This window comes from Doryrhamphus excisus, linkage group LG2, assembly GCF_037039965.1.
Source record: "Doryrhamphus excisus strain RoL-2023G ecotype Guam linkage group LG2, RoL_Dexc_Guam_v1.1, whole genome shotgun sequence".
NCBI classification, from domain to species: Eukaryota; Metazoa; Chordata; class Actinopteri; order Syngnathiformes; family Syngnathidae; genus Doryrhamphus; species Doryrhamphus excisus.
In genome coordinates, this window is record NC_136358.1 from 22632489 (window position 1) to 22646569 (window position 14081).

The window sequence follows — 14081 nt, forward strand, 5'->3', positions numbered from 1 at the left end:
ACGACTTTTTTTTAGGAACTGTGCAGAGAGGGTCTAAAGAAACTGGAACTGAAGTGCACTCACGTCAAAGAAGCAGTCAATGATCTGGGAAAGGTGTTCAGCGACATTTATAAGTCCAAGCAAGCTCAGAAGGCTACGGACGGACTCAATTCCAGTAATGCCTACATAATTCTTTCCAGTACAGTGGATCCACACGTATTCCCAGTTCAACATTCACAACCGTACACACTTTGATTTCGGATCGGAGCATTGTGGGAAAACTTGCCATTTTGTGCTTATTATCTCCGTAATAAAGCCATTTTTGGTAGCAAAAAGTATGCAGATATTGAAATAGACGCTTGTACACTAATTTACACTACCGCTCAAAAGTTTGGGATCACTTGGAAATTTTTTTTGGCATGAAGTCCAGCATCCTGAAGTCGATACTGACACTGGTGTTTGACGGCTACTATTTAGGTAAAGACCTGTGAGGCGTCTTTGTCTTAAACTACACACTCTCAGATATTTGTCTTCTTGCACAGTTGTGCATCGTTTTTCTGTCCTTGTTAGACCCAGTTTGTGCTGCTCTCTGAAGGAAGTAGTTAACAGCATGGTAAGAGATTTTAGTTTTTTAGGGGGGTTTCTAATAATCTATTAGCCTTATAAAATGATGAACTTGGATTAGCAGGCATACCAGGAGATTGATGCAGAGGACTGACAGTTATACAGATAGTAGGCCTCTATGCAAAAATGTAGATCCTTCTTTGAAAATCATCTGATTCATTTTCATTGTTTGTGAAATGGATAAAAATTGTTTGTGAAATGCATGAAAATGTTTTTTTCTTTGGAAAACAAAGAAATTTGCAAGTGATCCCAAACTTTTGAGCGGCAGTGAAAACCCAAACATACAAAAACTGAAGCAATTTTTCCCTATAGGAAATGCTGTCAATCCAATTCATTTGTTCCAGACACCCAAAATATGACAAAGATGATATTTTCCTCTCATCTATCTAGCCATAATTTGACTATATACTGCTGATTTTTACTGGGCTGGACGTTAGGACGATGTTAAAACTTGAGATTTTCATGGAAACCAATTAAGGTTTGACTGTACGATTACTAATGTAGTTGGGAACCACTGTTTGGGAACCACTGCACATACAGTATGTATACCCCACAAGGCATACTACAAAAGTTAAATGTTTGTTTCCCATTTTAGCACAGAAGGAGACCCAAAAGGCCTCTGAAGGCGGGGAGGCGACGACATCGGAGAGTCAAGAGAAGTACAAAGCAACACGCTTTGAGAAGGTCTGCTTTCCTGATGATGATGATGATGATGATGATGATGTAGATGTAGATACGGTGTTAAAGCTTGAAATGAAACCATTTCAGGAATTTACCAAACAATATGACTTCTTCGGCACGCGGGTGTTGGATGCGCTGGTGGAAACGACCAAGTTATCCCTGAAGACCCTCGAAAGGCGAATCTGTGGTCCTGAGTAAGTCCGGCATGAAGAGTCTGGTGTGTGTGTGTGTGTGTGTGTGTGGAGGTTTCCTTGCACATGTTGCGTCTAACTTAACTCCACGTTTAAGTTAACTTCACTCTTCATTTCTGTCTGTCAAATGAAAATAAATACATTTTGTGCATTGTTGTCGTTAGCATAGAGTTTGATACTGTAGTTGAGCATTTACAGTCAGTCATGCCATCAGTGAAGGTAAAAGTCATCTTGAATGTTAATTTGTCTCTTTCACGTGTCATTTATATGCATTTAGAATTGTGTGGTTGCCCTTTATTCTTGTCTCTTATTCAGAAGTACAAGCGAAATAGTACAATCATCCATCCCTACATAAACAGCATAAGTAACCGATGCGACCAGAGGCCAGCCAGGCTACCTGCAGCCACTTAGGGCGCAAGCCGTGGTCCTCGTCATGCCCGCACCAGGGAATATAGGATACAACGTTGGGAGCCAAAGAGAAAAATAATTGTTTTATGCATGTAAAACTAGAATTGCAAAACTATACAATATGTTTTTGAGTGTCAACCCTTGATTACGTAGCTAACTTTTGGTTCTGGTTGGTATTTTGTTAGCAATTTATGCTAACAGGGATGTTCATTCATTCATTCATTCATTTTCTACCGCTTTTCCTCACGAGGGTCGCGGGGGTGCTGGAGCCTATCCCAGCTGTCTTCGGGCAGGAGGCGGGGTACACCCTGGACTGGTCGCCAGCCAATCACATGGCACATATAGACAAACAACCATTCACACTCACATTCATACCTATGGACAATTTGGAGTGGCCAATTAACCTAGCATGTTTTTGGAATGGGGGAGGAAACCGGAGTACCCGGAGAAAACCCACACATGCACGGAGAGAACATGCAAACTCCACACAGAGATGGCCGAGGGTGGAATTGAACCCTGGTCTCCTAGCTGTGCTGCCCTAACAGGGATGTTTGTGATAAAAATACATTATGAACACAGTTGGGCTCACAAAGTGCATTAATTACATGACAAGACACGCCATATAGCACACTAACTGGGAAACTATATAATAATATACCTAGCACACTAACTCAAAACAAGGCAAAAGTTTTGGATTCAAAAAGACTCTAACTGGGTTGGATACAGTTCTAGCAAGATGGGTTTCTTCCGGGTACTCCGGTTTTCTCCCACATTCCAAAAACATGCTAGGTTAATTGGCCACTCCAAATTGTCCATAGGTATGAATGTGAGTGTGAATGGTTGTTTGTCTATATGTGCCCTGTGATTGGCTGGCCACCAGTCCCCAAAGACAGCTGGGATAGGCTCCAGCAACCCTCGTGAAGATAAGCGGTAGAAAATGAATGAATGAATGAATGTACCTGATTGTCAGTCACAGGAGCATCCAAAAAGTGTGACATATAGTCCAGGAAATACGGTATATAACATTATAGGTGGTTATATATGTTAATATGTTGTGAATTGTAGCTCTTTCCAGAAATCGAGGTCTGACAATGCGTTGATGCCTTTGATCAAATCGGAAGTCCACCTGGCAACACCCAATGTGGTGAGTAAAGGCACAAATCAAGAATCATATTGGTGAGATTATTTTTTTACATGTCATAAATATGGTTGGGCAAGTGGTTACCATGTCGGCCACGCAGTCAGGAGACCTGTGTTTGAATGCTTGGGCATCTCTGTGTGGAGTTTGCATGGGTTTTTGTCCGGGTACTCCGGTTTCCTCCCCCTACTGAGGATAAGCGGCATAGAAAATGTATGGGTGAGTGTCATAAATACAAGAATTGTTGTCCATTTTTCCTGCAGGTGATGGTCCCCAGCGTCGACGAGATCCACCGTGCCATACATGAAATCATCGACTCCGTCTTCGATGTGATCAAGGGCATCCAATGCTGGGAGGTGGAGTACAGGCAAGACAACACAACTACCGAAGGTCTGTCACGGTCCCACGATACACGCCGCTTTTCCCCTCAGCCTGACCTTCCGTCCACTCACAGGTCGAGAGAAGATGAATTTCTACAGCCGGGTCGTCAGGCACGATGACGTCAAGGTCGTTATTTTCACATTGAAGTCCGCCTTGAAGTCGCAGAAGGAACAAGCCGCCAATGTGCTGGACCGCTTCATGAAGTTTAAGGAGCTGTGGTCAGAGGACAAGGAGAAGCAAATAAAGGTTGGGCTTTATGATAGGCTCATGAAGGAGATATGTTTTTTTTTATTATCAGTTTTTAGTTTGAATGACACTTTTGTGTTCTTTTAAAGGTCTTCATGGACAGCAAGCCAACCTTGATTCAGATCAAAAATAAACTGCAGCACTATGACATGTTTGAAAACCAAGTTCAGGAAATTAAGGATGTCATTAATGTCGGGTTGATTGAATTCTCAACAGGTAAGCTCCTCATAGTAGTTTTTACGTTTTTATAGGAGTAATAATGAGGCTGCCAAAAATAACACGGCAGTAGCTAATGTATTTAATTAATTAGTGTAATTAACACATATGCACCAGAGCAAGCATGCCTCTCTGTTATGACAGCAGACGGAGTCTGACGCTCTTTTATAACTTGGTGTTACACTGCAGCCACTACGCAATGTGTCTCAGAAACACGGTCGGTTCTGCACTTGAGCGAGACCTACGTCACTTCCTCCTTAGCGCATTTTTACTGCAGCATTTCTGTGACGTGAGAGTCATCATTGTTTTTTAATAGGGCTGTCAAATTTTAATCAGATTAATCCAGATTTGTAATGAATGATTAATCACCATTAACAACGATGTCTTAAATATGCCCATTTTTACTGTATTTTATAAAAAGAAAGAAAAAAAGATGACAAATTTTATTAAAATTTGTAACAAATTAATCATGATTAATCACCATTTATAAGTATGTCATATATATGCCCATTTTTACTGTATTTAATGAATAGAAATATTACATTTTAAAATCAAGATTAATCAGATTTTCAACAAATTAATCATGATTAATCACCATTAACAACTGTCTTAGATATGCCAATTTTTACTGTATTTGATAAATAGAAAGATTACACATTTTAAGATTTGTAACAAATTAATCATGATTAATCACCATTTTAAAGTGTCATATATATGCCCATTTTTACTGTATTTAATGAATAGAAATATTTTTACAAATCTAGATTAATCAGAGGTTCAACAAATTGATCATGATTAATCACCATTTATAAATGACATATATATGCCCATTTTTACTGTATTTAATGAATAGAAATATTAATTTTTAAAAATCAAGATTAATCATATGTTCAACAAATTAATCATGATTAATCACCATTCACAACTATGTCTTAAATAGGCCCATTTTTACTGTATTTGATGAATTGAAGATAAATGATATGTATTAGTAAAAAAAAGCGGTTGTCTGTGTAGCATTATAGAGTGTGCATACACACAGCGGGGTTGTAATGTACTAACCACATTACATGTTACCCATGCTGTAGAAAACCTCAAAAGAAAAACTAAAATGCTAAAGCTACTTACCAGTGAGAGATGTCTTGAAATAAACACATTTTTTGAGGGACCGTCCAGAAGTAACCAGATCCAGAAGTAGTCCAGTCTACTTCTGGATCTGATTCGGGATCCAACATATATGGCTGTATTTTAAAGGCGGACATTTTAAAAGGGAACAGTTAATCCCAACATTTTACAGACAAATGAGAAAGTCTGAACGGCCTCCAGAGACATATACTGTTACCAGTGTCAATTTTTACAATGAAGTCGTCCACATTCTGGTGGGGCTTTTGCAATGGAACTGTGGACCACATGTTTTTTTTATTTTCTTGTGTGCAGAGGAATTAAAGTTGTCCCTCATGGTGGAGGCTAAGGCCTGGAAGCAGCACCTGTGCAAATGCCTGAGGAAGGAGTGCAGGAGGAACATCATCACAACCAGCTTGCACACGCACAAGAGTTTTACGCAACTGTCTCATCCTGTAGTCAACTTGGACGACGTGCGCTGCTCGATGAAGACGCTGAGCGATCTCCGGGATTCTGAGATCAACACCAACATCACACTGATTTACACTCAAGTATGAACGGGTTCATGTTTGGCTTTGCTTGTTTTGCACGGGGTTGTGATGCTATGTCCTGTTTGACTCTTGCAGGACGCCTATGACATTCTCATCCTTTATGAAGCTGAAATGACTGAGAAGGAGCCAGGGGAGGTGTACGGCTTGGGCCGTTTCTTCACAAGGCTTTTGACCAAGGCTGTTAGTACGGTTTATATAAAGTGGTGCAAAGAAGTGCTTGCCCCCTTCCGGATTTCTTATTTCTTTGACTTTTTGTCACACTTAAATAATCAGAAAACACATTTAAATATGAGTCAATGAAAACAAAACTGAACACAAAATTAGATGAATTAGATGAAACTTTTTATTAAGGTGAGAAAAAAACGAGTTGCTGTATGTTTTAACTCCCACCTGAATTGGATTTCTGTAGCCACACCCATGCCTGATGGCGACCACGCCTGTTCTCAATCAAGAAAGCTGGACATCACGCCAGAATCTGAACAAATTCAGGAAAAAATTAGAAAGAAAGTAATTATAAATTATTATTTATTTATTTATAATTTATTAATAATAAATTATTGATTATAAATCAATTTCTAAAGACTCCAGCAAACCACAGTGAGAGTCATTATCCACAAATGACAAAAACATGGAACAGTGGTGAAGCTTCCCAGGATTAAATTAGTTTGATGATTCATTGAATAATATTTAGATTTGTTAGAGGATTTATTTTTAATTTATTAATAATAAATTATTGCTTATAAATCAATTTGTAAAGACTCCAGCAAACCACAGTGAGAGCCATTATCCACAAATGACAAAAACATGGAACAGTGGTGAAGCTTCCCAGCATTAACTTAGTTTGATGATTCATTGAATAATATTTAGATTTGTTAGAGGATTTATTTTTAATTTATTAATAATAAATTATTGATTATAAATTAATTTCTAAGGACTCCAGCAAACCACAGTGAGAGCCATTATCCACAAATGACAAAAACATGGAACAGTGGTGAAGCTTCCCAGGATTAAATTAGTTTGCTGATTCATTGAATAATATTTACATTTGTTAGATGATATGAAATATTTAAATGTGAAAAGGTGCAAAAAAAAATCTAAACATTGACTTAACAAAGATAACAAAGATCATCAGAGAGATCTTGAACTGAATGTGTTTGTTTGGTTCCCAGATGTCGGTTCAGGATCAGCTGTTCCGTATGCAGCCCACACTCAAACAGAGCCTCCAGGAGCGTGTGGGCGTTTTTGAAAAAGACGTTGGCACTTTTATGGATGACTATGACACGGTAAGCTGGACATCTATTCCTCACTGTGCACCTTTTTGATATCAATTTACACACTTAATCACTTTAACGTGTTACAGGATGGCCCCATGGGTGAAGGAATAGAACCCAAAGAGGCCAGCCGCAGGCTCCAGAACTTCCAGGTACAGATACAGTATTCCTTCAGGGTTACTATGTAAGGAATTTAGAATTTGTAAAAAGTACAGAAACTTGAGTAGACTATTGGTACTGATCTGTTTTTGAAAAGGTAAACTTGTGAGTAGTAGTAGTAATAGTAGTTGTACTACTAGTAGTAGTCGTATCCTGGAAAACATTTGGGAATATTGACAGGTTGAATGGCCAGCCCTCTGCTGTTATCCTCCTCCAACCCTTTATGAGCTAAATTACCTGACTATATACCGTATTTTCAGGACTATTAAGTCGCACTTTTTTTCATAGGTTGGCTGTTTCTGCGACTTATACTCCAGAGCGACTTATAAATTAAAAAACTGTCACATAAACACTGGACACCTTTTCTGTTCATGTTTATTTTTTGTGTAGCTGAATAACCATTGTGTTAGCATAATTTACACCTATTCAGCCTAACAATTATTTTTTTAAATGGATTAATCCATTAAAAAAAATTTTTTTTTGGATGACTGGATAATCGACTAGGCACTAGAACAGGGGTGTACAAACTTTTTCTACTGAGAGCTGCATTTGGAACCCACTTTTACATTTTCTGAACATTAATGTAATTTTTTTGCATGTTTTATATTTAAAGAAAAACAACCTGTGTGGACTAGTCGTATGAACTTTTGCTCCACCTTGCGGCATTAAAAATACATTATTATTATAACTGTTGTTTTCTCATAACATTATGTATTTATTTTCCCATATTTTTTCTTTATTTTTGTAAAATATTTCTATTTGTGCCGTTTTTTTCAATTGTATTTTTAGAATGTACTGAGGGCCATTAAAAAAACAGCTGTGGGCCACAAATGGCCCCCGGGCTACACCTTGGACACACCTGCTCTAGATGGACCAAATTAATATGAAGCAAACGCAAACAAAAGCAACATGTTTTCACACAAAGCCTTCTTTCATAGATGACGAAAGAAATGATCGGAGGGTAGTTACGTTTTTACAAGCAAGACCCATTAAATACCTAAACATACCGTTTGAGACCCCTATGTTAAAGGATCTGTTGCTCGTATGTAAGCGACTGATAATTCAGCGGGGTATTGGTCTTATTATTGAGATTGAGATATTATATTTTGTGTTATATTGATTGGATTAATATTTTTACGAAATGGCGACAACCGAGGTTCCACTGTATTAAATAAAGTTGAGGAAAAATTAACTTAAAAAGAACAAATCTTTATTGCGATCCCAAAAGAGGGCACTGTAAATTGAATAACCCTGAATATTTTTGTGTTTTATTTAGTTGTTATTGTATTTACTGTTTGAGGTTCCTGTTTTCTTTAATGGGTTGCCATTCCCCTGCAGGCAAGGTTTGCTGAGTTGTGGAGAAACTTCACAATCTACAATTCCGGCGAGCAGCTACTGGGTCTGCCCGTGTCAAACTATGACTCTCTTCACAATAAAAAGTACACAGGCAGCCTCACACTTTTGGAAGTCCTTCAAATATAATATACTGTAATATAATATACTGTAGGATTTGTGGTAATGCTTCCTTGTGCTTTCTGCCGCTGCTAGGAAAGAGCTAGATCTCTTACAGAAGCTCTACGGCCTGTATGACACGGTGATGGCCACCATCACCGGCCACTCCAAGCTCCTGTGGACGGAAGTGGATATTGAGAAGATCAATAGTGAACTTATGGACTTTCAGAACAGGTTGGTGTTGTATATAGCTAGAAATATTTCAGCCGACATTTGAAATGGGCCCGCCTATTGCTTTCCTCCAGCCTGGCTGAATGGCAGCTCCTAATCAAGATAAGAGATAAGATAGATAAGATATGCCTTTATTCGTCCCTCAGTGGGGAAATTTGCATTGCACAGCAGCAATATAGAAAAATAAACAATATAAACAACCCAAGTATTAACAAAATCAACAGTTATATACAATACAGTATGTAGATTATATGAAACGAGATGAGATATATGACCAGTCTATACACTGAGATCTTGCTAATGAGTTAATATGAGGCATTATGGAAATACTTCACATAGAACTTAGTATATTGCATTAAGAGCCCTTAGTATTGAACATGGAGGTTGATCAGATATTGCACAGTGGCCTGTTTTCAACTTTGTCAATAACGTTGCCATGGATACACAAAATGTACCAAATGGTACACCCACGTTGAGACCTATCTGGTGACATTATGTGTTGTGGGGGGCGGGGCTTCTAATCCAGAGGCTCGTTTTCAATTTTGTCCATCAATTACGTTGCCATGGTTGAATGTTACACACTAAATATAGCACAATAACCACCATGGAGACCTTTCCAGTATTATAATATACATGTGGGGGTTCCGCACGGTTTGTCCCACATTTTTTGCATCGGAATAATGTAGAAAAATAAAGTATGACGGATAATCGGATAATTTATAGGGCCCCATTCTTTCCCATCCATCCATTTATAAATTGCTATAATTACAAAAATTCTATAAAATGCTATAATTTATATAAATATGCTTCTATTCCTCTCCAGAAAATATATATAAAAAACGCAGTTAGGCCCTATGATTTTCTTTGGCAACATGGGGCTCCACTCCCCCATAGAAAGGACAGGGAGAGACGGCAACATGAATAAAATGACGACAACCCAGTGTGTTATTATAAATTGATGCCCCTGTGAGGCTTAACAAGACATTTTGTTAAAAAATGGAAAATGGGGCGGCACCGTAGTCTAGTGGTTAGCGCACAGACCTCACAGCTAGGAGACCAGGGTTCAATTCTACCTTTTGTGTGGAGTTTGCATGTTCTCCCCGTGCATGCGTGGGTTTTCTTCGGGTTCCACATTCCAAAAACGGGTTCAAAACGGGATCAAAAGGGTTCAATTCCACTCTCGGCCATCTCCCCGTGCATGCGTGGGTTTTCTCCGGGTACTCCGGTTTCCTCCCACATTCCAAAAACATGCTAGGTTAATTGGCCACTCCAAATTGTCCATAGGTATGAATGTGAGTGTGAATGGTTGTTTGTCTATATGTGCCCTGTGATTGGCTGGCCACCAGTCCAGGGGGTACACCACTTCTCGTCTGAAGGCAGCTGGGATAGGCTCCAGCACCCCCCGCTACCCTCGTGAGGAAAAAGCGGTAGAAAATGAATGAATGAATGGAAAATGGAACAAAAGTAGTACTCAATATTCAGTGTGTTCAATCCAAGATGTCCACCGCAGCCATGTCTACTTCCAGGTGCCGACGCCTGCCGAAGGGCCTCAAGGAATGGCAAGCCTTCCTGGACTTGAAGAAAACCATCGACGACTTTAACGAGCTGTGCCCCCTCCTCGAGATGATGACAAATAAGTCCATGATTAGGAGACACTGGGATCAGATCTCCAACCTGACGGGGCACAAATTTGAGGTGGAGTCCAGCACCTGCACGCTGGACAACATCATAGAGGCGCCCCTGTTGAAGTACAAGGACGACATTGAGGTTTGATGCTGCGCCGCGGCTCTCTAGCGTCGGCCTTCTCAAGCCGGGCTCCTCCTTTTCAGGACATCTGCATATCGGCGGTGAAAGAGCGGGATATCGAAGCCAAGTTGACAGGCGTGAAGGCGGTGTGGTTTGACCAAAATCTGAGCCTGATGGACTTCAAGGACAGGGGGGAGCTCATGCTGAAAGGCGGAGAGACAACAGAGATCCTGACCACTCTGGAGGACAGTCTGATGGTGCTGGGATCACTGCTAAGCAACAGGTAGACCACTCATGCCAAATTTGCTTGTTCGTTGGCAGAACTATATTTTTACATGTTTCCTAGCTGTCAGCGATCCTGACACTACATGAGTCAATGGGGTCTCAGGGACAGTTTACAATTTGATTCAAACAGGAGTGCTGGAGAGACCGTTTAGCTGCCGATGAAGGTTTAGTTATTCGACTCTGAATCCCTTTCCGCTTTCCATCCTGATTTCTATCAAAGTTTGTACAACGGGTGTAAACTTTCCTTTTGTAGGTTTTGGATTAGTTTCAAATGGCTCCAGTCGGTTTTAGGTTGGACAGCTCCTTAGGCAGAAAAAAGTGGAATACAGTGGTATGAAAAGGTTTGGGCACCCCTGATCATTTTCAAGATGTCCCTTTCTAAATGACTGGTTGTTGGGCGGCACAGCGGTCGAGTGGTTAGCGCGCATACCTCACAGCTAGGAGACCAAGGGTTCAATTCCGCCCTCGGCCATCTCTGTGTGGAGTTTGCATGTTCTCCCCGTGCATGTGTGGGTTTTCTCCGGGTACTCCGGTTTCCTCCCACATTCCAAAAACATGCTAGTTTTTGTATCCTTCCCCTAGACCATGATGTTGAACAATCTTTGCTCTCAGGTCATGTGACATCATTGTTTTGGGGCTGCCGTGATGCTACTCTTCAGAGAATATTGCAATTGGCCAACTTAAATACCCTTTCTTATGATTGGCTTCACTTGTGGATGCAGGTCAAGGGTCAATCAGAATACCAAACAAATGTTGTGTTCCAATAATTAGTGTGACATTTATAAAGCCATCTCTGTGTGGAGTTTGCATGTTCTCCCCGAGGCATGCGTGGGTTTTCTCCGGGTACTCCGGTTTCCTCCCACATTCCAAAAACATGCTAGGTTAATTGGCCACTCCAAATTGTCCATAGGTATGAATGTGAGTGTGAATGGTTGTTTGTCTATATATGCCCTGTGATTGGCTGGCCACCAGTCCAGAATGTGCCCCGCCTCTCACCAGAAGACAGCTGGGATAGGCTCCAGCACCTCCGCGATGCTCGTGAGGATAAGCGGTAGAAAATTAATGAATGAATGAATTTATAGATCAGAAACATTGAAAAAGCATAACAGGTCCCTTTAACGTGACAGATACTGCACTTACTACAAAGCCGAGATCCAAGACTGGGTCTCCAAGCTGTCCACATCAACAGACGTCATCGAGCAGTGGGTCATTGTGCAAAACCTGTGGATTTACTTGGAGGCTGTGTTCGTTGGTGGCGACATCGCCAAAGACCTGCCTCAGGTAAAGTTTAACTCCTTGCTTTCATCTGTTAAAAAATGCTCATAAGCAATAACCATTTCATATTCACTATACAGGAAGCGGAGCGCTTCCAGAAAATCGACTCGACATGGATCGAAATCATGCAGCGAGCCCGGAAAGTCCCCAATGTGGTGGAGTGTTGTGTCGGGGATCCGATGTTGGGAGAAGTGTTGCCAGATCTTCAGAAACAACTGGATTTCTGTCAAAAGTCTCTGACAGGGTACAGACCGGACTATAAACACACACCGATATGTGCACAAACACACATGTACACACACATGCTTACAGGACACTTGCATGTGGACGAACAGGGGGTAGCGGATTGTGCTACAGTAAAACAATAACAAAAGTGTGGCTGTTTGGAATGAGCATTACTGCCACCTAAAGGATTGGAGTAGAACTGCAACTCACTTCTCATGCATGTTTTTGTTTTTTTCAACAGCTACCTCGAGAAAAAACGTCTTCTGTTCCCACGATTCTTTTTTGTGTCCGATCCCGCCCTTTTGGAAATCCTCGGACAAGCCAGCGATTCACACACCATCCAGGTAAGCACATTCATTTGTTATATTGGTATAAGGCTATTTTTTTTTATACTCCATACGGCATGACAGGGAAAACAAAATTTGTGGCTGTATCATAATATCTTACACAATTACAGAGGCACACACACACATTTGAAAAAAGGCAAATGAAAAACGTTTTTTTTTTTAACCCTCCTCTTGTGTTAGAGTCGGCACCAACCTGTTTTACATTTTAATGCATAAAAAGAATCACATAACATTTGTTTATTGCATCAAGGCTTTTTGACTTTGTCAGGAAACTCTATTTCAACAAAATAAAACAAAAAAAAAATATTTTTACTACATTTTAAAATGGTCTGGTTGAAATTATGACCACTGTATTGTTAGGGCCGGTTTCGACCCGGTTATAATAATATGACTATAAAGCAATATTTTGAGCCACAACTGAAATCCTAAGTGTACAATTAGCCAACACAATGACAACCAGCTCCTCTTCTCATCATGTAAGCTTCAGGGGATTCTCATTTTGACCGCTTTTCCAGTATACCAGCAGAAAAACAATGTCCAGACATGTGAGGTGAATTCACTCATTTGACTGATGGCTGATTTCACATTTACAATTTGGATCATGGAAAGAATGGCAAGAAGTACAGGGAACCAAGATCTGGACCTGTTTTCTCCCTTTTCTTGACATTAATATATATGGGTCAAAATTGACCTGAACACCATAGATGTTTCTTTAGTGATGAATACTAAAATGAGAAAATAAATAAAACTAATTGATTTAAGCGATATGTTCTATAGCCCTCAGTAATAACCAGGTAACAAAAGAACCTTCAATTTATGAATATGATTCTTTTGAGGTTAATTTTACCATTTTTGGAAATTGAAATGGAGGGGTATAGTGACAAAAAAAGGCCTACATGCCCACACCAAAAGTATGAAAACCAACATTTTCATGGATGAGGAAGCCTAAGAAGGTAACCAAGACATGAGAAGCAAATTTGATGGTAACTTATTGTTTTTAGTGTATTTTATAGCTGATTTAATACATGGGTCAAAACTGACCCGTTAACATAAGAGGTGATACCAGAACGCTAACACAAGAGGAAGGTTAAACGGTGATTATAATTAGTGGTAGGGTTGATCCATTCCGATAACAGCGCAGCTCACATATCAGAAATTGTAGATACCAGCTTTTCTGATCCATGAGACACGTCCGTATAGGTAGAAGAAGAACATCAGCAAAGGATTATTTAGGGATGTTCTGATCAGGATTTTATGCTGCCAATCCTGATGCCGGGGCGGCACGGCGGTCTAGTGGTTAGCGCGCAGATCTCACAGCTAGGAGACCAGGGTTCAATTCCACCCTCGGCCATCTCTGTGTGGAGTTTGCATGTTCTCCCCGTGCATGCGTGGGTTTTCTCCGGGTACTCCGGTTTCCTCCCACATTCCAAAAACATGCTAGGTTAATTGGCCACTCCAAATTGTCCATAGGTATGAATGTGAGTGTGAATGGTTGTTTGTCTATATGTGCCCTGTGATTGGCTGGCAACCAGTCCAGGGTGTACCCCGCCTCTTGC

The 14081-nt window shown here is 40.3% G+C and overlaps 1 protein-coding gene across 1 annotated transcript in view; it reads left to right on the plus strand.

Moving 5' to 3' along the window:
- Positions 1-14081, plus strand: part of LOC131109406 (dynein axonemal heavy chain 8-like) — a 68165-nt gene that overhangs the window by 20203 nt on the left and 33881 nt on the right. Inside the window, exons 20-37 of the mRNA XM_078789166.1 lie at positions 16-154; positions 1199-1287; positions 1372-1478; positions 2949-3027; positions 3285-3411; positions 3476-3648; positions 3738-3864; positions 5299-5534; positions 5610-5714; positions 6704-6817; positions 6895-6957; positions 8303-8403; positions 8513-8650; positions 10174-10414; positions 10477-10676; positions 11806-11959; positions 12034-12197; positions 12420-12522. Of these exons, the coding sequence (XP_078645292.1) occupies positions 16-154; positions 1199-1287; positions 1372-1478; positions 2949-3027; positions 3285-3411; positions 3476-3648; positions 3738-3864; positions 5299-5534; positions 5610-5714; positions 6704-6817; positions 6895-6957; positions 8303-8403; positions 8513-8650; positions 10174-10414; positions 10477-10676; positions 11806-11959; positions 12034-12197; positions 12420-12522 (2460 nt within the window). The remainder of the gene's footprint in view (positions 1-15; positions 155-1198; positions 1288-1371; positions 1479-2948; positions 3028-3284; positions 3412-3475; positions 3649-3737; positions 3865-5298; positions 5535-5609; positions 5715-6703; positions 6818-6894; positions 6958-8302; positions 8404-8512; positions 8651-10173; positions 10415-10476; positions 10677-11805; positions 11960-12033; positions 12198-12419; positions 12523-14081) is intronic.